Source organism: Filicampus tigris, chromosome 4, assembly GCF_054856515.1.
Source record: "Filicampus tigris isolate MCC_2025a chromosome 4, RoL_Ftig_1.0, whole genome shotgun sequence".
Taxonomy (NCBI): domain Eukaryota; kingdom Metazoa; phylum Chordata; class Actinopteri; order Syngnathiformes; family Syngnathidae; genus Filicampus; species Filicampus tigris.
The window spans coordinates 5,064,392-5,081,876 of NC_141220.1; the positions used below are offsets into that span (position 1 = coordinate 5,064,392).

The 17,485-nt window shown below is 39.2% G+C and overlaps 1 protein-coding gene across 3 annotated transcripts in view; it reads left to right on the forward strand.

The window, feature by feature from the left end:
• The first annotated feature begins 1,883 nt into the window (after positions 1-1,883).
• ckap5 (cytoskeleton associated protein 5) overlaps positions 1,884-17,485 on the forward strand; it is a 45,375-nt gene continuing 29,773 nt past the window's right edge. For all 3 annotated transcript variants that reach the window (XM_086028338.1, XM_086028339.1, XM_086028341.1), the window contains exons 1-13: positions 1,884-1,982; positions 9,126-9,222; positions 10,418-10,611; positions 11,898-12,104; positions 12,467-12,638; positions 12,709-12,835; positions 14,020-14,120; positions 14,190-14,303; positions 15,331-15,435; positions 15,923-16,012; positions 16,632-16,796; positions 16,876-17,004; positions 17,099-17,263. In XM_086028338.1, the coding sequence (XP_085884464.1) occupies positions 9,166-9,222; positions 10,418-10,611; positions 11,898-12,104; positions 12,467-12,638; positions 12,709-12,835; positions 14,020-14,120; positions 14,190-14,303; positions 15,331-15,435; positions 15,923-16,012; positions 16,632-16,796; positions 16,876-17,004; positions 17,099-17,263 (1,626 nt within the window). In that variant the 5' untranslated portion in view covers positions 1,884-1,982; positions 9,126-9,165. The remainder of the gene's footprint in view (positions 1,983-9,125; positions 9,223-10,417; positions 10,612-11,897; positions 12,105-12,466; positions 12,639-12,708; positions 12,836-14,019; positions 14,121-14,189; positions 14,304-15,330; positions 15,436-15,922; positions 16,013-16,631; positions 16,797-16,875; positions 17,005-17,098; positions 17,264-17,485) is intronic.

A 17,485-nucleotide genomic window follows, 5' to 3' on the forward strand; every position in this document is an offset into this window, starting at 1 on the left:
TGTTGCGAATCTCCAACACCTGCCTGGAGAGGGTTAAGGAAACACCTGAGCAACTAGATACACCCATCAGTAACACGTTCCAATACTTTTGCTCACTTGACAAGTGGATGGGTTCAAACAAAAAGTGCTCTGTCCTGAGTTGTTTAACACATCTAGATGTAAATACCATGAAATAAAAATCGGAATTCTGAACTTTTTTCTCATATTCATCTTTTGATTTGAGACCCAAATGTCTTTTCCCTCTTGCATTTCTTTTACTTTTATGCTTTTATTTGAGTAAAACCTTGAGTTAACTTCAACTAGGACGATGTCGGATATAATTAAAAAATAAATTGCCAATGCAGACTTTTCAAGAAAAAGTCAGAATTGTGGTGCTAGCTCATCGAACACAATTGGTGGCTGCCTTGTTTCAAGCCAGAAAAGGATTTTTTTGGGGGCACTTTCAGAGCAGTATGTATGAGCATTGCAGCTAGCTTACACAGTCAGGCAGGAGCAAAGAAGGCAAAGAAGGGATATCTTGCATCAGCATCTCTAGCATGAAAGTTGTTATGATTTTACCATGTTAATATTATATGATAATATAAATATTGATTGCGAACTGCTACATTGAAGTGTAGAAGTTTGGAGTTGCATGGAGGTCATGTATTGGAAGATAAAGTTACCTGTTCCTTGCTTTGGCAATAATGGTCTTCATCCTCAAATACACAAAATGCCTACGTTTTATTTCATGCATAGTTACAGTATATTCCATCTTTTATTTTCCAATGTGATTGTGTTATTAAGAGGTGGATTAGGTAATTTAAGTCCCCACCGAAGGCCCAGGTCCACTAGTTATAACCACATATTATTATTTAAACATGGTATTGCGACAAGAGAGCACACTGCATATTAGAATATGCTCTATAATACTATATTTTATCCATCCATCCATTATCAAAATTGCTTATAATATGTAAGAATAGTACTATGTGCATATTCTTAAATATGTTTTTTCATATATTAATAATGAAATAAAATAACAATAAGGGTGTAGGAACAAATTCCTCTTCTCACTCCTTTTCAAACATGTAAATGATCACTCAGGTATGTGTTGGCAAGAAATTTATTAACTATGTTTATGTTGATTTTTTCCATTTTTTTTAACTGTGTATTTTGTTTTGCTGATATTTGTTCGTTGTTTCTTTTATTTCCAAAAGTTACTTTATTACACTTTCCCAAGTATTGTATTTGTTAATTATTATTATTATTATTATTATTATTATTATTATTATTATTATTATAACGAAATAAAGGAAATAAGAGTAAAACCCCAGCATAAATGCGATGTAGCCAAACAGGCTAAAACTATTTCCCAAGCACCCAGCCGATCCTGGACCAATTAAAAAGTTCCTCAATTCAAAGTTATACTTTAGGGTGGGGTTTAGGTTCAAATTTGACCAATCAGTGTTCGAACTCTCGTGACACACGATTCATGTCCCAAGCACCACTAATAAATCAAATAATTATGACAAACTTGTGTACAAGTAGTCGGCTGATCAGCGATACCTTATATTTGCTTTATAAAATAAAATAAAATAAGATATATACGAGTAATAATAAAAAAAACTCAGACTTGCCCATTCTTTCTCCGCCCCTGGAGACGTTTCAAATTTTTGAAGCAAGTTGGCCTTAACTAACAGTGTCAAGCCGGAAGTAGTATATACATCAGACCTAAATAATTGGAATTCTCTTCCCGAAATACACATTTAAGTAAATTACTGAGTATACTGTAATAAATTGAAAGAATGTACACTACATACAACAGAACCTGATTCACCAGCACACGGTACAGTGTATAGTTTTTATTTGTTCACCGGATGTTGTATTTTGAGCCTTGCGTGTATGTATGCCACTCTATAAAGCTTGATTGAGGCGATTGCATTTTCATCTCCGTCTCACTACCGCTCATCTAGCATCATATTGTCTCTAAGACCGCCAAACAGGTATTCAGTCAATATAACAATAATTGCTGTCTCGTCTTGATTAAAACGTGTATTTGCCAGATAGATACTGTGATTGGCTTCTGTGTTTCAGTTAAGAGGCCGATGTGCATTGCGTTGATAGGCCTGTTTGTGTTGGCGCCGATGGTTAGCTCGCAGAGCAGCTAAAGGCGGCTACCGTCCGATATGAACAAAAAGCGTTTTTCATGGCAGCCACCAGGATGGCATATCCCTAAATGATTGTTTACTATTTTACACGCAATGTTTATTAAATGTATGCGTGTAGGGCTTGGTTTTTCAATGGCATTATATTTACCCCGAATGAACGATGTAATGCGCTAGCTTGTCACTGTTGCTGTAGTGTATGACGTTGACTCGCTTAAAAAAATAATTTAAACATGAACATTTGTTGAATTTGCCGACCAACAAAATTGTTCCAATATGCAAATGAGCTAACCGTCTAGTAAAACACACATGGATGAATTCAACAGATCAAACTGATCTTCCAGGTCTGCGTGTACTCATATTGTGAATGTGCGTGTGTGGGACTAACACTGTTAAAGACGTCTTGTTTGCATTCAAGCTCAGGAAATAGTGCCCTGAGTTTTTATATGGCATGTTGCTTTCTGTGTAATCTCTTTGTTTAATAACTATTACTGTACTTAGAACATGAAGCAGCCCCTTCAGAGGTTTGTGTGTCTTGAATGTAATGTCGTTTCATTCAGATGATAATGTGGTCAAATTTGCTGCTGAAGAGAGGGAATGTGTATAATTATAAAAAGTTTACTTTTTAATTTATGTAAACAAAAATTGGGCTCTTCTCCAATTAAATCTTTAGTTATTTGTCTATTTCTGGGAATGTCTCTCTAGAAGTGCCTTACTTTTACCTAACCGCTGGGATAACATAATAGTCAGTAGCAGGGATGACACCAATACTTGGTATTGGGCCAATACCCTATTTTTAGTATATCGATACTTAAAGGGAAGTCAAGTTAAACATTTTATTTAAACTAATTATGTGTTCTATGTGGCCCCACTAGTCTGCTCTAAAGCATGATATTCTGATTGATATTGCGTCTGTGGAATATGAGTTAAGCAGCAAAATCCACCCTTTTTTTATGTCAGGGGTTGGCCATCGTGCCATTTGCTGTTGACTGAAAATTACATCATAGTGCCTAAGGGCTCAGGTTACGAATGTCACATGACTAAACCTAGAAAACCGGTGAGCCATGATCGGTTGTTACCTGAGCCCTCTTTTAAGAGGGCACCGTCTCGTTTGATCACGTCATGGCAGTCAAATAATTTTTGGGGGGGGCGTTTCAGCATGTTGAATTGGCGTTACGACATTTGGTCACTCTGATTGCCTGTTAGCTAGCGAATCAGGGCACGGCGCATGAAAGGGAAGTGACAAATGTGGATAAACAACGAGCACGCCTTTGCTGCCTTAATCTTCTTACAGGTACAAGTGTGAGGGTTGACAATGTAAGTATTTCATGATACTGTGTCAAGAACTTGAGGGTTTGCTTTGCGTGGGAGTTCATTGTGAGCAAAAAAAGAGCTGAATGCATTGTTTACGTTTTTATAATCCAACCCCGGCCAATAGCTTTCCGGTTCTCTTTTTCTAACCATGAGGAATAGTGACTACAGCCGCCGATGGTATAGAAGGGTATTACATCTCACTAGGGCTGTCCCAAACGATTATTTGTCTCACGATTAATCTATCGACTATTTTTCCGATGAGTGGATTAGTGTAACAATTAATTTTTTTACTAATCCAGTAATTTTGGGGTTGACAATTATTAATTTCCAAAATCACTTCAGAGCACCTTTTTAAAATTCTTTGTTTATTAGAGTAAAAAAAAAAAGTTTTGAAATTGAATGAACACTCACATCTCTTTTAGGCAAGCATCATGACGTGTTAACATGAATGAAGGTATTTCTCTGTCCATGCATTACAGTGAAACAATGTGTGAGCTCATGTTAAGCAGCCCAAGTATAACTAAAAAATAAATGACTCTTAAATAAAAAGTCCAATGAGGAGCACCCTCCTCAAATGCAATGGGCCTCATTACCTGGACAATCATTTTAAGGATATTTTGTGTGAGTTGAGATGCTTTCTGGTGTGCATTCCTCTTTTTTTGGGGGGGGGGGGGCTGTGTAGCATAAGTTTTCTTTAATCTTAAAAATAGACGGATAAAGCAGAGCGCATACTTAATTATCACAATGATTCGGAAAAGGCAGACATTAGGGCCAGTGTTTCCTCTAGGTTTTTTTGTTCAAATTTTTTTATTTATTTAATAAATATTTATTTATTTATTTTTTTTATGCAGCGGGAGCAGGACATCATCCTAAATACGATGTGCATGCTGTGCTGCGCCCAGGGTCTGCACAGAGACAGTGAGACTGAGAGCTTTCTGCAGCGGCAGCGTTTTAGATATATAAACAGATGTCGCGTGTTACCGTTTGTGGGTACATAAAGCAACGGAACCAGTTACGTTACCTGCAAGCACCAACACAATTTGACTGGAGTGAAATAGCTAACGTTAGCCCCATAATGCACAAAGCTTAAATACAAGACTGTAATTTTGACTGCAACCCGTTGCTTCGAGAAATGAAACTTAACGATGCACGTTAATAATACATCGCACATAACAGCAACTTCAGTAAAACCGGGTCATATTAGTTAGTTGTTGGTTAGATGAACTTACGATCCTCTAGCATTTTGCTTTCTGTCGTCTTCCAGCAGCACCTGGGTGATGTCGCTTCATGTGTTCGTTAATCACTCGGCTTTACACCAACTCTGCTTTACAAAGGCTATGGACGACCAACTCGTTTGACTTATCGTTGAAATATGTGAATACTTTGGACTTTGTCCAATTTTTAGCTGCTTCGTGGTGCCGCTCTCCTCTTCCCCGCCCTGAACGCACGATCCGGTTTACAACCGACTGTATGCACGTGTTGACCTCTTTACATCATCAACATCGACGGTATGTACGTGCCGACGTATTTACGTCATCGGCACTCGTCGTCGACGGCATGTTGTGCGGGCCGACGTATTTGTCATCGTCGACTATGTCGACTAGTCGTGTCACGCACGCGCAGAAGGTACTTTAATGGTCAGCGTCGCGGTGTATTTTTCCAGCGTGACGTGCCGACAGTTGGCCCGAGGCCATAGGGGTTAAGCGTCGGTCACAGTCGGCCAACGTCGGATTGGTCTATCTAGGCCTAAACTCAGCTTTGTGTGACTGAGGAACATTTTTTCAAATTTTGGTGGACTTCTGAAGTGTGCAAGTTTAGGGGCATTCAACTTTTGAGGTTTCACATCTACCATTTTTGCTTGATGGAGTTCAATCAATATAAAATGGGAACCAAATGGCCCAGCCTTAATGTGCATTAGTCAGTCAAGTGCTAATGCTTTCGAGTGCAAAAAGTAAGTGTGGGCAAGTAAGTAATGCAGCTGAAGACTGGCAGTATTTTTAGTCCTATTGTGTGAACACCGCTTTGAGGCAAATATAAAATTGAACAACACTGACGACCTAAAATTAGTGTAAGAAGAACTCTGACTCACTATGAGCTGGGACACTGGTGAAAGTCATGCAAGAAACCAAGATGATTGGGGGACAGATGTGCCGAAATGTGCTGGAGGAACTAAGCTACTCTCAGCTATAATATTGAACAAAAACGTTGCATTTACATTTTTAAAATTTGGTTTTCCAGGAAACCCCGCCCTTCATTGCAGGGGTTACGTTCAAGACCACCCTTGCAATAAGTGAAACCTGCAATATTGGAATAACCATAGGCATGTTTTTTTAGGGATGAGGGAGTACTAGGGCTGCACGATAATGGAAAAAAATGCGATATGCGTATGCAGGTTTTTTCTTGCATTCAAAATTGCGAGGCGGCTGCCTCCAGCTAATTTTGTGCCCGTCCCAGCCAGAGCGATTGATATCGCTCAACATAGCGTAAAGCGGCACGCTGTGCTGATTTGAGGGATTGATGTCCCTCTGCAACAGCAACGTATTTTAACTGCAGTTGGAGCATTCGCCACTATGGAGGCGCTATATCAGGCCTGGCCAGCCCGCGGCTCACGAGTTGCATGCGGCTTTTAAAGCTTTTTTTACTCTGAACTTTCAGCGCGCCGTTGTCAACTCCATTCATTGTGTATCTGATGAGGGGCGACACTGCGCACACTCGGTCGTCTGCCACAGCGACAAATCCCCTCGGCTTGAAACATATTCTACTTCTGCGTGACGTCCGAAAGCGTTTCCAAAAGAAGAGGGGATGGCAAGCTATTTATTGTTATTTTAGCGGACTTACTATTGAGAAATCAAGTGCATTTACTGTATATTAACACTGAAAGATACATCTCATCTCCTCTTGATTTTCCTTTTATTTAAAATGAGCTAAGACTGGGCTTTTTTTTGTAACAATGAAAGATACATTTTGTAAAACAGTGGGAAAAGCCTCACTTTTTACTTCCTGGTTGGGTACTATGTCAGCACTTCCAAATATGGGCACGCTGTTGCACGTATGATAAAAGGACTTCTACTCATTACTAGGGATGTAACGGTACACGTGGGTGTATTAATACGTTTCGGTATGGGATGTTCGGTTCAGTCCACCTTGCGTACCATTTCTGATCAGTTTTTATTATTAGCCCGAGCTTACGCATGGCCGCTATTGACTCTTGCACGCGGTCGAGGAGAGTGGCGGCACAAAAGAGAGGGCGAGAAAAGAGCCACAAAAAGTGTATATACAGTATGTACTGTAATGACAACTTGGCTTTAACTTGAATACTTAGATGTGTCATAGGCTGTTGCTGCTGAGTGTTTAAAGATTTCAGTGTTTTAATCATTTACAAAATCAAGAGATCTTTATTGTTAGTGTATTTTTTATTCCGGTGTAATTTCTTAGAATATCACCCGAATGGTTCGCTTTTATTTATTTTTCGAGAAAAAAAAGTACTGTTTACTTGTCATCTTTTCAAAATAAACATATTTAAAAAAAAAAAAAAGTCTGTTGTTTTTTTGTACCGAAAATATACCAAACCGAAGTTTAAAAAAAACAAAACAAAAACAAAAAAAAAAACGAAATGTGATCGACCGTACCGTTACACCCCTACTTAGTAATCGCCCTTTTTATTATTCCAACACAGCTAATGTGGCCCGTAGTCGACGGCAACTACAGTGCAAAAGTTCCGTCATAAGTACACACGGATCTCTGGTCCTTCGCGGTCTGCTCACTCCTGTCACTCCAGCGAGTCACGTGATGCATTCAGGAACCTCGGAAACAACACAACTTGACAAACAAAACAAAACACAGATAACCCAATTCTTTAACAGTGTGTTATTTGTCTCAAAAACCTGCATCGTGTCTTCTTAAATCAAAGTTTTTAACTTCTTTCTTCAGACCTTGTGCAATTTCGGTGATCAGCTTTCGCCTTCCTCAGAGACGTTTGACAGCGCAGGAAACAGCGGCATGCTGCCTTCTGACACGCCTGCTGCCAGCGACACCAAAACTGCACAATATCTTAAAGTATTTTATTTGTGTGTTTGTTTGTTTAATTGTAGTTGTAAATTGTAAGATTGACCTTGAAATATTAAAATAAAATTATATAGTCACTATCGGGCGAAAATCTCAGACGTCCAAATACGGTCAAATAATTTTTTTAATCACAAATTGATTCTAATGGTTCGTCCCTACTTCGCCTGTAATTTATATGCAATTATAGCCAATTTAAAGCGGGGAAAATAGCAAATACTCAAAGCACGATTTCACGGCTGAAAGTGCATGAAACGTCTGTCTGCTGATTGCACCCTTTTTTTTAAGCAATAACGAGTGAAAATTGTAAGGTTTGCTGGATTATGTTGACTTGTTTAACATTGATCGATGAGATGCTTCGTTGCAAAAAGACCCCTCACGGTTAGTTGGATCATTGTTTTGTATCATTGTATTGGGCAGGTGTGTTTGCTGGTGTGACGTTTCAAAGGCTGGGGGCACGATGGGGGCGGCTTCACATGAGTGCGGACTTTGAAGTACTCTGATGTCACTGCTTGGCTTGGTTTTTGTACTCTTTTAATCAATTCAAGTGTCAGATGACCGATTGAATGTATTTTGTAGGTAGTATTGTGTACGTGAGTGTGCAATAGCAACAACTTGAACGAAGCTGTGCCTGGGAACTCAAAACAAGCTGGCGTTTTTTGGAGGTTAATGTCAAAAGGTGTTTGCGGCTCCCAGTGCTTCCTTTTGCGTGACTGTTAAAGGTTGCCGACCCCTGGACTAAGATGATTTTTTTTTTTTAACAAAGCCTTATAGGATGTCAGCATCACAGTGGGCAGAGTCATTTGTCTATTAAACTGCCTTTGAAAAGTAATCAAATGTCTATCACTCGCCTATTGGGGGCACTTGAGCACTGCTAGCCGCTGACGCTGGAGTGCAGCAAAACGCTGGCAACAGTCGCTGTACAATACAGCGTCAGTGTAATTAAGTCGTTTTGTTTAGCACCCTTAAGCGATTGAACGTTATGTCAGGACGACGTGTTGTTGACGTCGGTAGCAACAGTTTGTGATGGCAAAACACCCCAAACACAGTATTGAAGAAGAGTCGAGTTAGCTATTACACCGCAACACGCTGCAAGGAATAACTTCAAAATAAAACCGTACCAAGGCATTTCTGTCCACATATTATTTGGTAAGATAAGGTTTATTTAGAAATGGTCCTTCTCACCGTGTTGGTGGTGTTACTGTCATGCATAGCATGAACAACTGTTGCTGCAGTTGGCTTGACCTCTTCCTGACAGTTGGAGGAAGAAGTTTCTACTATTTGCAGCATTGCTTCTTCTTCCTTGTGAAAGTGCAATTCATACTGTCTGAAATCCTTAACTGAATAGAAAATCAAACAAAGAATTGAATCAGGCCCTTGTGAATCAAATTGAATCGATTTTGGAAATCTGATTCTATGCCAGCCCAAGTTTGTATAGTTAAAAATGTGGTAATATTTTAACACGAGTTTCATCCATGCACTCAAATGTACAAGTCATGAATCATGACTTTATTTTTAGGGGCTGAAATTCCTTCTAAATGTCACAATTTTATTTAGCCTTTTCTTCAGATTTTGACATTGCTTAAAATTGTTCTTCTTTTCTAGTTGAGTACCTCTGGGGAAGCCTGCCGCTGCAAGTGGCAAAATGGGGGACGATAGCGAGTGGATGAAGCTTCCCATCGACCAGAAATGCGAACATAAGGTACTTGTACTCCAGTGGTATTCTATTCTATACTATCCTCCCAACCTAAGGCAAATTAGTTAGAAAAGAATGCATTGAGACAGAGCAAAGTCAAATCACCTCCTCATAGCGTACAAATAACATTATTTCCTAAATTTACACAGGAATTGTTGTGAGACAACACAGAAATAATTTATATTGACAAGAAAAGTTATTTTGGGGGGGAATATTGGCTACCCATAATTAGTGTTGTTCCGATACCACTTTTTGGCCCCGATACCGATTCCGCTACCTGGTTGTGCAGGATCGGCATCCGATACCTCGCCGTTTGAAAAAAAATCCCAAATAAGCGCAATTCTTTTTGTAATTCTAAAGAATTGCACACTCACTTGGATGTAAAATTATTTGTATTTAAATCATCACTTGCGAAGTATCTGTAGTAACATATACACACAAAATACATATGTTGAATAAACAGCCTATTTTCATAGCTCTTCGTGCTTGTGAGAGTGAGGCATGGGATACATACTGTATTCACATGAATGTACATTTGTAGTAAAGCAAGGTACAGCATTTGTACTTCTAAAATATATTCAGTGATTCTAACCGACCCCCCAATGCATGACGTCACATTTGTATGCTGCCAGAGGGGCAGGCGGTCGGGTCATAAAGGCGAGTTTCTGGACACAAACCATTTCATGAAAGACGTTTTACACTATTAAACTAGTGATCGATGTACTGTGTCAAACAAAAGCAACATACTTTGCTTCGAGACAAGATCCAGCCGACATGCCCCCAAAGTAATTACAGGCTTTTGATAGCATCAAAGTTCCTCCACGCAACTGCCTCCATTGTGGCGATTGTATGTCATTATAGTGACCTTTTTCACCAAACTTGACATAAGTAGACCGATGACCAATAACGCAAATAATGGATAAGGCTTCTTCTCCTCGTATTTTCATTCCACATGCGGCTCTCAAACTGGCGCGTTCATGTAATGATACCAGTATTGATAACCGGCATCAGCGTTTTATTTTTTAGTTCTACCCGATCCGATACCAGCATTTTAATGCGGTATCGGGGTACTTACCGATACCAGTATCGGTACCGGAACAACGCTACCCAAAATCTACGACTCCACTTGAGCCAGAATCAATGATTTTGACAAAACCCAATTTGTGTGTTTACATTTTTGCTGCCAACCTTTGATTTCCAGGTGTGGAAAGCCCGTCTAAATGGTTATGAAGAAGCTCTGCAGTTGTTCCATAGGATAGATGACGAGAAGAGTTCAGAGTGGGGGAAGTACCTTGGACTGATTAAGAAGTTTGTCACAGAGTCAAATGCGGTGGCTCAGCTTAAAGGCCTCGAAGCAGCCTTGGCCTACGTAGAGAATGCCCACATTGCTGTGAAGTAAGTAATGTACAATTAATAAATCCTTAAAGGGGAAGTCATCCCAAACATTTTTTTTCAAGAATATGTTCTATGCAAGCCCACTAGTTGAAACAGGGCATTCTGATGCGTACTGCGTTTGTGGAATAAGTGTTAATCCATTCATTTTTAGCCATCTCTGGGGGCGGCCATTTTGTCTTCTGTCGACTCAAAATGACATCACAACTGTTTATAATGACCAATCACGGCTCAGATTCAGAAAACGGGTCAGCCGAGACCATTCATCGGACCGACAACTCTCACATGCACCTCCATTTTCACGTCTTCTCTCTACTCTTGAACTTGCCCTCCCAACTACAGTAGGAGCTTATCAGGTTATGCCAAACATAAGGACGGCCAATCAGTGTCCACTTCAGGGTGTGACACTGATCGTTGTTTTTGACACCTGCAACACATCAATACGGGTGTCATTATCATCTCAAATAGAAACGGTCAATTTAGAGTGTTGCAGTCCCACTGAATGAATAAATGGAGACAGAGAGCTTCAAACGGCTGCGTTTGTTCTTCACTGATTGAAGCTTGATTGATCCATTCATATTGGTAGCACAACGTAGCCTCAATCACGAAATGCCGTGAAAACTATAAATAGAAAACACAGTTGGCCTTAAGCACAAACAAGTTAAACAGTGACTAATTACATCAGGTGCAAACACACACTTGACGCACATACAGAAAATAAACAAACCATCTCCCAGCACCAAACAAAAAGATCAAGAAAATGGGTGAACAGTATGCATATACGGCAGCCTCACCTGCGGTCAAGAGCTGTGGGCCTCATTATCAAGGCAAGCATGCACAGGTCGTGTTTGTTTTTTGTCTCATTACAACATCTTCTTTCTGCCATTTTGTTTAGGTGATAAAAGTCCTTAGGTCCAAATCTGAAAATTGACTTTTGCGGCCTTTTCAGTGCCCGGAAATGTTCGATAACTAGTGGCTCGGTGTGGTGGTAGGTAGACACCTGACACAGCCGTGCCACAGTTAACTCATTCTATCCCAATGACACATTTGTCATTTCACAGAGGGTTTGAAAAAGTGTGGTACTGAATGAGTTGATGTCGAATCCTGTGTAAACGGAACATGTCATACATCCTATTGTCTATGTTTTGTAAATTAAATAAGATGAAAAGACGATATAGATGTAGAAATACTTGTCATTTGTCAAATCTGATCTCGCTGCATTATTCGTATGCTTATATTCGTTTTTAGATCTTACGAGTGCTCTCATGGGGCATTTTTAATTTTTGCAGGACAACAGGTGACGTGGTGTCGGGGGTGGTGACCAAAGTGTTTAACCAGCCAAAGGCCCGTGCTAAGGAACTGGGCACAGACATCTGTCTGATGTACATCGAAATGGAAAAAGCTGATGTGGTGCAGGATGAGCTTCTGAAGGGGTTGGACAACAAGAACCCCAAGATAGTTGTGGCCTGTATTGAGACTCTCAGGAAGGCTCTCAGGTCAGCGCTACTTCCCCGCATTAAGAAAATCACTGGCATCGGGCCAAAACCTCATAAATCACATTTCGGTGTATTTCATTTTTTTTTTTTTTTTTTTTTTTTTTTAATCTGGGTGTTTACACATTTATTGACCAATATAAAGTGTTGAAAATGGCTTTCTCTCTTTGACGATGAATTGCTAATTACTAAACAAACTTGCCATTTTTGGGGTCTCCTGAAAAGTGACTATTTTGGAGGTACAAGGTTTTGGCCCGACGCCAGCAATATGTGACTACCACAGCCAATATCCCTTTGAAACATAAATACACAACCCTCACAAGTTGCATACATGGATCATTTTAAAGTGTTTTTCTTTCTTTCAGTGAGTTTGGATCCAAAATCGTGACTTTGAAGCCAGTAGTGAAGGTTTTACCCAAGCAGTTTGAGTCCAGAGAGAAGGCGGTGAGAGACGAAGCAAAGATGCTTGCTGTAGAAATCTACAAATGGATCCGAGATGCTTTGAGACCTTCACTGCAGAATATCAACTCTGTGCTGGTGGGACATACTCACTGAAATAACTTTATCAAGTGCATTACATGCAATGGTGTCTGTGCCTTCTCTGCAGCTGAAGGAGCTTGAAGAGGAGTGGGTGAAGCTGCCCTCAAGCCCACCCAAGCAAAGCAGGTTCCTGCGCTCCCAGCAAGACTTGAAGGCCAAGTTTCAACAGCAACAAGCGCAAGGAGAAGAGTCTGGTAGTTATAAAAACAAAAAACAAAACGGTTAATTGTAATTGTATTTAGTTCAGTTAATCAGTTATTACTGATAATTTCCATTCTTACAATCAATTTACTTTACTGTAGGTTTTTGCTATGGTCTAAAACATAAAATGGAAATAGGAAATAAGGGTGGTTCTCAGAAAGTATGGTCCACGAATGTGTCATGAGAACAGCTTCACCAACTTCAAAGAATATTTGATTGAAAAACTGGTACAAATAACCAATTGTACGGCGTACATAATTACTGTAACTCTGAAAGGTGAACGATGGCTGTCATATCACATCGTTATTTTGGAGGCACGATGGACTCCAACAAATGATCAGCATTTGTTTCGAAAAACTCGTAATGCCTGCAGCTGAGGAAATCCTGCTGACTCATGCAAAAATACACTAAAGAAACAGTGCGTGAAATAATTTATCCATCTATTTTATTGATGTGCGTCACCAATAAAACTGGACCCCATGCTTAACACAGAGCTTACCCGGTAGTCATAGAATAAAAAATAAATAAATAAGAATCGTATTTTGCAGGGAAGACATTGAACTTGCGGTTCAACTTATTAGTTGTTCAGGTTGAAGTAGACAGTGCAGTACAGTAGTAGCTCGTCGGTTGTCCCTTGTGGCCATAGAAGGAAACACACCTAATGTAATTTTTTTCTGCTGGCATATTGTCACATTATTTGATCTCTGTAGTTTGTCTGCAGTTTTGTAAGCAATGGAAATCTGGTGATTGATTATAAAGCGGGGAAAATACTGACTCTTGAAGCGGATGGTAAGCATTTAAACATCTGGCCAAACCATACTGTACATTCTGAGAACCAGCCATCGGTATTTTTTTTCAACATCTGCATTAGATTATGGAGAGTTATTCCATACAAAAGTCTGACTTTGGCAAAAAATAATTAGGCACAGTTGTATCATTAGTGTGAAGATTGTATATATATATATAAAAAAAAAAAAAACCTGTACGCTTTCTTTAAACTTTAATCAAACATTTAGATGTTTAAATGTTAATTAAATTAAGCTTCTCAAGAAACTATCTACAAAAAAATGCAGTATGTGCCATTTTGGTTTGCAAGTGGGAAATCCAAAGGTGTGTTTTAAGCAACGTTGTGTTCTCCACAATGTATTTTGATTTTTGATTAACCTTCCTTTTGCAGGAGAGGAAGACGAGGAAACAGTAGCAACAGTGGATCCTTATGAGCTAATGGAAGCTGTGGCTATTCTTACCAAGTTGCCCGCAGACTTTTATGATAAAATTGTGAGTGGTCATATACTCCCCAAAAGTATCAAGATTATCACATTTTAACCTCCATTGCTTTTTTTGTAGGAAGCTAAAAAGTGGCAAGAGAGAAAAGAAGCCCTGGAAGTTGTTGAATCTCTGTCAAAGAACCAAAAACTGGAGAGTGGGGACTACGGAGATCTTGTTAGAGCACTCAAGAAGGTACTTGGTCTAGTCGTTTTCATCATTCATCGAATCAGTAGGCCTATGTGTTGTTGAGTCTGTGCCAGGGGTGACCCGATACAACTTTTTCACTTGCGATACGATACTGATATTGCAGCCTACAGTACTGTCCGTTACCGTTATTGATACCATACGATATCAGCAGGAATGGTGCATGCCTTTATTTTTTAGTATGAAATGTAAGAAGTGACCTGATCAAGTGATACAAAGAACAATAGTCAGCAACAGTAGGTATGACAAAATTTGACCCATTTATTCCAAACATTTGGGTTACATAAATTCAACCTTAAACCGAGAATGTACTGCTCTTGAATAAGATAAATACAATATAAATTAAAAGACCTTGAGAAAGAACACTCATAAAGTTAATAAAAACAAATTCTACTCTTTGAAGTGCAAAATAAATTCAAGTTTACTTCAGTATATTCAGAATCAATTTATTACATTCAGTATATGATGGTGGGAACGGCATCTGAAATGGACTGCTTACAGTATATATGAGTGCTAATATCGTAGATTTGTGATTATAGACTAATCCAATCGATCCTTTTGTTAGGCTGAATCGGACCGATATCTATAACAATTTGGGATACCCTAGTCTGTAAGCGAAGGGCCTGCATGGGTCACTCTGGTGGATACCAGTCACTTTCTTTTTTTTTTCTTCTTTCTTTTAATCTTTAGTTCACTGTAGAAACTATGGCTAACATCAGTCACAGATGCATAATCAAAGTTAGCCAGACATGCAAAACAATTGGCTTTTGGTTGAGGTAAAATTGTGTATGATTTATCTCGGGCAGTTATACAGTTAGGTATAATCCTATGGCATGAAACTAGATGTATGATAAAGAACCATGAGTATTAATGTGTGGTTACTCACTCACTTACTTAAATTAAAATAAACAATGAAATTATAAAAATTGATAACTTGAATGGCCCGTTTCGGCCTGGCTCGTGGTATTGTGACACTGTAGTTTGTATGATAGTTACAGTACTGTCTGACACGTAGGTCGTGGGGAAAGATGCCAATGTCATGCTGGTTTCAATGGCAGCCAAATGTCTGGCCGGACTTGCCTCTGGCCTCAGGAAGAAGTTTGGAACATATGCAGGACTGGTGAGTTGTAAGAATAATCAACTTTTAAAGCAACTATTTGGTGAACCTGCCTCATCACACACATGATATATCTGCAATTGTTGATTGACATTCAAAGACCACAGCAGATTCATTGCCCTGCCCCCCGCAATCATTTTCTTGTTTTATTTTCCCCTCCCCACACATTTTTTTTTGTCACTTTGCTGCCATGTGTATTTAATTGTATTTGTAATCGAAAACTCCAGACTCTTGACAAACTCACTCTTCAAGTAATCAAAATTTAATTTGGTACATAAGTTCTCTGTATGCGAACTATTCAAATAAATGGGAACTGCATCAAAAATTATTTATGAACAAGTACACAAGTGTTTTTAGGAGAAAATAGGTCATATTTTCCATGGTGGACTCTACAATGAAAAATGGAGGATAACGCAGCAAGAATTGAGTGTATTTTAATAAAATGGTTAATTATACCTAAATAAGAGGTGCAATTTCCTCTGCTCCTCAGGTTGTTCCAACTATTCTTGAAAAGTTCAAAGAGAAGAAGCTTCAGGCTGTCCAAGCCCTGCAAGAGGCCATCGATGCCATTTTTCTTACTGTAAGTATACTCGGGTTGTTTATCGATAGGGGAATTTATCGTTATGGGTCTCTTTACAATTCAAAGCTGGCTATTGTACAGTACTGTTTTCATAAAAATGTATCTAAAGTAATGTAACATAACGGGATACGTATCACCTAAAGGCCATGCATTGGTGTATATATATGTATCATACCATGGCCCCTGTATCATAATACGCGTTCGTATCATAAGGTTGTTGGAAATAAAGTATACACAAATTCTAAGCACAGAACATGTCTAATTTAATTAGCTGGAAAAGAACATTCTAAAAGGTAGTTAAATAGTTTTGAACTAATTTACTGAACGACTGGTGGTAACATGAAATCACAATAGCTGAACCAACAGAAAAAAATGATGTGGATTTAGTTGGGACTCTTAAGAGTTGATGCACGTCATGTTTGAATTGTAACAACATTGGAAACTTTGAAGTTTGTCCTAAATTATATTTAAAATGGAAATATAATCTTAATTTACCTTAAAGGGGAAGTCAACCCAAACACATTTATGCAATATGTTCTATGGAGGCCCACTAGTTGAAACAAGGCGTTCAGATTTTTTTGGGGCGTGAAATTTAATGTAATGGGTAACTCTCTCCCAGACTACTCTGCAAAATCTGTCGGAGGACGTCCTGGCCGTGATGGATAATAAAAACCCTTCTATAAAGCAGCAAGCCTCTCTGTTTTTGGCCCGTTCCTTTCGACACTGCACTCAAGCCACACTGCCCAAGAGTGTACTCAAACCCTTCTGTGCTGCCCTTGTAAAGGTACATTCATGCACATTATATAAAGAAAGAAAATATGTCTGAATCGCTCCTCATCTGTACTTGTCTTTTTCTCCGTCAGCAAGTGAATGACTCTGCTCCAGAGGTGCGTGATGCCGCCTTTGAAGCTTTGGGGACAGCCATGAAAGTGGTGGGCGAGAAAGCTGTGAACCCTTACCTAGCTGATTTGGATAAACTAAAAGTTGACAAGGTGAAATATGATGATCAGTTTGACTGAAAGAGAGGTCCCTGTTCAGTTGTATGATCCTATAGCGTTGTAACCTGCTGTTGTTTTTTGATGACAGATAAAAGAGTGTGCCGATAAAGTAGAACTTCCAGGAGGGAAGAAGGGTTCGGGAGGGGGAGCAACTGTAGAAAAGAAGGCAGCCTCTAAAGCACCTTCTGCTGCTGAAGGCCAAATTAAATCCTCTGCTCCGCCCAAGAAGACTTCAGGTTCAACCACCAGCAAGGTAACATCTTCACTGTTTTGTTGTTTATTTTCTGGTTCATGAAGTTCGGCTTGAATTTAAATCACTTTTATTACAGTGAGATATTACTAACAGTAGATTTGACAACAATGATGATTGTCTACCAAATTGTGCCTTTGTCTGATGTAAATATAGAAAGTCTTAGTGCCAATTCAACAATATTTTATGTTTAATTAATTATTAAAGAGAGAGCTTGGAATTTAT